Consider the following 5,181-nt stretch of genomic DNA (forward strand, 5'->3'; position numbering starts at 1 on the left):
GACTTGGATTTAACAGCACCCTGAACAAAAATATAGCTCTCAGGAACACAGCATTCAATTCGAAAAAATCTGCAACCCCAGCTGGCACGCATTTGTTTGCCTTGACAGAGAAACAAAATAATGTCTCTGTATCAAGTGCAAATTTGCTTCAATCAATAGGCACAGCACAGGTAGTTAGCTGTAATGAAGCCCCCGACAAAAGCAAACCTCAATGCACACTAGGACCAGACATCAGAACTCAAAGCAGTAACAAACCTGGTAAATGTGGTGTTGTTTGTCATCAGGAAAGCAACTTAGCACTTCCGCATGCATTATCTAAGCCTCAAATTGTGCCAAAAGATCATAACAGGGGCAGTGATGCTAGCACTAATCACCCTAAATCAACCAATAAACCCAGCGAGGAGTTGCATTCTGATAAAAGTAACTTCAGTGCTAATCTAACCAATGAATTAATTGTGCATGAGTCAAAAGACCATGAAAATTCAAATCCATCGCAGGTCGCAAACCTCCAGAATTACATTTCCCTAATTAAGTCAAACAGCTCTTGTCTGCAGGGTTTCATAAAAACGGAACAACAAAAGCCTGCACATAATCAAGGATGTGCAGAAACCGAACATGAGGGACACTGTGCAACATGCCCACCGGTAACAACAGCCCAGCAAAAGAATTCAAATGCAGAACGGTTTGCCTTGGGTGTATCAGCCAGTCATGCAAATGTTAAGCTTAAAACTGACGTAGTTAAAGAGACACATCCCATCAACTCAACACCCTCTATAACAGTGCAAACAAACTGTGGACCCATCACCTCAACTAGAAATGTCAAACCCATCATCAAATCCTCAGTCCAGCAAAACTCTGACACATTATTACCGCCACAAACACTCACACGTACCGAGCGTTCTTTCACTGCGCCAGCCCCATGCAGCAGTGAGAGAGAACCCCGTATGCACACAGGCCTTGATTGCAATTCCATATTGCTATCATCAACAAAGCCCTTGGCATCCTATCTCCGCCTCCAGTCTAAGAAAGTGGAGGCAATTGACAACCCCGCTCCTCCTCAGCCATGCCCAGAGGACACCAGCCTGGCTCACTCCCACCCAGCTGATGCAGCCCTGCTGCTGCCATCTTCCCCACAGTGCTGCAAATCAGCAGCCTTACAGCAGAGACTCGAGACTGTGGAGGCCAGCCTGGCAGCCAACAAGGACAGGATCACTACTCTGCTTAACATTATCCATGACCTAGAGACATGCCACGCTCCAACCAGTGGGTAAGTAAATGTGCGTGTGTGTCTGGGCTCTGAGTGTGTGTGGAAGTGTAATAAGGGATGTGTTGAGCTTTCTTTATCACTTCAGGATCATCAGTTTTTTACTTGAATATCTAATATTTAGTACAATAGAGCTTTACATATTTGTGAATGGCATATACTTAACATGCTTTGTTAGAGATGAGTTGTAAATACTTTGCTGTAATACTTTATATTCAGTCCAGTACAGGTACAGCAGCCAGAATCCTGTCTAGGAATTATTTTAAAAGCATTCCTGCTTCTGCTGATCTCTGGCTTTACAGTGAGTCATCACTTAGATTGGAAACACTCAGCAGCATTGAATATCAATGCAAACACCATTGTTTTTAGACTGAAAACAGTTGTGCATTTGTTAAATTTATAAACACATGTTTTACTCACCCACTGTTCAGTTAATTAGCTACTAATTACTGTATTGCCAAGGACAAAAATGATACAGAAAACCAGGATGTAGGATGTTTCTATCTATTACTGTACAAAAGCAAGGGTACAGTAACCAAAACAGGGTCAGTTTTTTTTTCAAAAGCACAGAGCTTCACGTGTTTCTCACATATTTCTCACATATTTCCCCATTCTGTCCTATAACTAAAGTAAATAATAGGAAGAAAGATATTCCAGCATCTGCACTGGAAGACCTCAATGACATTTGAACCAAACGAGTTTCAGTCGTGTAAATAATTTCGCACACTGTGATTTAAGTTGCACAAATCAATTTGAAGGCAGTACTGCTAACATGTTATCAAGTCTGTTTCACAAACGTGCAAAAAATCTGATTCGAATTGTAGTTATGTGGCATTGCAACATTGTTGCAGGTTTGAAAAACAGGTCCGTGATTATGCTCCTGAGTATGATAGAAACCTACTTGGGCATTTCAGGGGGGCAGAGATTTATATAGCCACGCAATTCTTCTGGGACAAATAACAGGAATTAAAACAGGCCTCTGGCAACGTGTCTCTGTCAATCATTCTCATTCAGTGTGCTGTGTTAATAAGCTGTGACTGTCTCTGAGGTCATGTTTTAGAAAAACCAACTCCTAATAACCTACTGATGTCTTACACGCTATGTTATATAGACTGAAAGTGTCTCAGATGGATACAGTGATAGGAAAGATGATTACACTGTAAATCTAAAAGGATGATTTGGTTAACACAAAAGGACGGGTTTATGGTTTATCATGACTTAAAAAGACATCATATACCTTAGTTGTTACATCAGCTGCATCGTTTATTTTTCTTTCATTAACAATAAGACACAATGATTCATGTAAGCTGCTGATAGTTGATAGGGTCATACATTAATTCATCCTTCCTTTTCCATTCAAGTTATGTTAGAATTCTTAATAGCTCATACTCTCTTGCACTGAAGGGTTACAGAGTTAAGCAGTTATTCACAATATTTGTGATATAAAATGTGCTTTATCTGTATTCCAGTCGGCGATCCCACAAAACAGGACAGGACTTCAAAGACTGCTCAACGTGTCAGAAAACTGCTTGTGTTGTATACAGGTGAGATGACAGTTGTGCCTACATGCAAAGTCTGAACACATAACTGATCAAATCTGCTGCAATGTACCATAAGAATGCTACAGTATAATTAATACACCTTAATTTTGCTACTTGCTTCCCTTTTGGTGTTCATTCGATAAAAGAGATGAAGAAACCAATTAAACCAAATCAACATGCATGGCATGCACAGTAACAGGAACACGTATCAGTTTATTTAAGGACAAAGTCGGACAACAGATTTACAGTTTCAGGCACACAGTTCAGTTCATGGGTCAGCACCTTTGCCATTGCAGCTGCCAGTTCTTGGCCAGTCTGTTCTCTTCATTTCTCTAAAAATTAATGACTTACTGTCATTAGCAAGCAGTTTCTTGCTCAGAAGTAACAGAAGGATTATATTTTCCTGTCAGAGAACACGATAAATCTTATGGAAAAACTGCCAAATTTAAGCACTTGCTTTATGTAGCATAGTCTATTTGGAAATGTAAGCAGGCAGACAGAACTGAGTCAGGTCCAAGCAGCCTACAAAACTGATTTATACTGATTTATGAAGTCAAAATTTGCATTGTCAGTTGGATTGTAGACTAATTGATGTTATGCTGTATTAAAATGAAATGTTTTAGAAGATTCGATGACTCGTAGGAAGCAGGAGAATATATCAAAAGTAGTTATTGCAAACTGAGCTATTACTGTCTTAGTTTTCATGACAGCAATTCAGCAGTAGCGGTTGCATTTCAGTGCATTGCAAACTTTATTAAAGAAAGCAGTGAAAGGAATTGTTTGTCTGCTGTCTGAGAAGAGCTTTCGCATCCCTTGCCTGTAAGACTTATCATGGAATATTGGTTAGTTCTCATATTCCAACACTGGTATAGTTTGCACCTAATAACTAAAATGTTGCATCAGGTGGAAGCAATGGAGAATAAAAAATATTACTAAGTGGGCTGAGGAAAATCTAAAATTCTTCTCATCATCTTTTCGGAAAACAAAAACGCCTCAAGCTCGAGAAAGCAAAACCTTAAATTGTCTTCATCGTGAAATATTCAAAACATTCCTGTTGATCTCCTTATTTTCCAAAACCCCTTTTGTATGACAAAAAGAGTGTTACATAAGTTGATTTGCTGACCAGTGTGTGTGCGCGTGTGTGTGGAGTGTGTGTGTGGAGTGTGTGTGTGGGCATCTGGTCCTTAAAAGGCCAAGTGGGAAGATAAGAATATTTAAACCAGACTTGTGTACCCTCCAAAAAAAGAGGATATCCTGCTGGGAAATGTCTACCTGCCCAAACCAATCAGCCACTTTGAAACCTGACAAGTGCAGCGCTTCCCACATGAGGAGACCACACAAAGCAAAGTGAAATGTAGCAACACAGTTTATAGTGATTTTGAGGCATGAAAAGCTTTTGCATTATGTAAAAATGAGCTGGAAATGCAGATACGACACACTAAAACATTCATTTGCATCTTCGGAGAAAGCTTTCAGGTTTGACACACTTTTTGTTTTTTGTAATGTGTGTTTTCTTCAGGTGGAGAATAACTAATTTGGGGCTGTGTGTGTGTCTCTCCAGTGTAGAGTATGACTTCAGGCAGCAGGAAAGACGCTTCTTGGAGGTTCTGAATCGTTCAACTGCGCACCTATCCCAGCCTTTAACCTTCAGCCTGCTCCAAAATGTCGTCATTAAGAACTTAACAAAGACAAAGCTGAAAAGCAAAAAGCTGTGCAAGACTCTGTTCAAATGGCTTCCAAGAAAAACTCACAAAGTCTAGAATTCTTTTCAGTACCTGTGTGCAGTTTAATAGCCATTATCATGTGTTACAAGTGACCAGCAGAAGCCTTTTGCAGAGAACTCTTACTATTCCCTTTCTTCCTGTGGAATGAGATTGCTTTGAATTATGTTCTTCCCAAGTAAAGTTCCACTCTTCTGCACACTGTCAAAGCCTATATGAAGGATTTTCTCAAATTTGAACCTGATCTTTGTGACCTTCAACTAGTACCATCCATAAGAAATGTATTTTCACTTTTTCTCAAGTTAAATATGTTTTCTTGTCAATATGCTTGCATTAAAATGTAGATTTCTATATCTAATTTTGTACATGAGATTCTGTTCTGTTTGCACTGTTATAATTAAAGCATTTGATTCTATATTCCCTGTTTTAAATGTCGCTTAATGTCGCTTTACCTTTTAATTACCGTTAAGTAGTTTGATATAACCTCTGTTTATTTGTCTATAAATTAGTTAATTTGATTCATTCTAATTGCTAAACTGTTTTTGGTCATTTATGAATGAAATAAAGATTTTTTTTCACTTAGGACATGTACGTTCAATGCATCTAAACCTTTTCACAACTGCAAACTGGCCACAAGGGTGCACAAAATACAGAA

At 39.0% G+C, this 5,181-nt stretch overlaps 1 protein-coding gene across 1 annotated transcript; it reads left to right on the forward strand.

The window, feature by feature from the left end:
• The first annotated feature begins 609 nt into the window (after positions 1–609).
• On the forward strand, positions 610–4,786 carry LOC308386866 (uncharacterized protein). Its single transcript, XM_080866675.1, has 3 exons — positions 610–1,267; positions 2,734–2,808; positions 4,367–4,786. The coding sequence occupies exons 1-3, from the start codon at positions 945–947 to the stop codon at positions 4,563–4,565; spliced, it is 597 nt and encodes a 198-aa protein (XP_080722801.1). The 5' UTR covers positions 610–944; the 3' UTR covers positions 4,566–4,786.
• The last annotated feature ends 395 nt before the right edge of the window (positions 4,787–5,181 follow it).

The sequence above is a fragment of the Rhamphochromis sp. 'chilingali' genome, assembly GCF_963969265.1.
Source record: "Rhamphochromis sp. 'chilingali' genome assembly, chromosome: 19".
Taxonomy (NCBI): Eukaryota; Metazoa; Chordata; class Actinopteri; order Cichliformes; family Cichlidae; genus Rhamphochromis; species Rhamphochromis sp. 'chilingali'.

Coding starts and splice junctions, on each gene's coding strand:
- LOC308386866 (XM_080866675.1), top strand. CDS start 945: ATGCACACAGGCCTTGATTGCAATTCCATATTGCTATCATCAACAAAG. Junction 1,268..2,733: donor TGCCACGCTCCAACCAGTGG/GTAAGTAAATGT, acceptor TCTGTATTCCAG/TCGGCGATCCCACAAAACAG. Junction 2,809..4,366: donor ACTGCTTGTGTTGTATACAG/GTGAGATGACAG, acceptor GTGTCTCTCCAG/TGTAGAGTATGACTTCAGGC.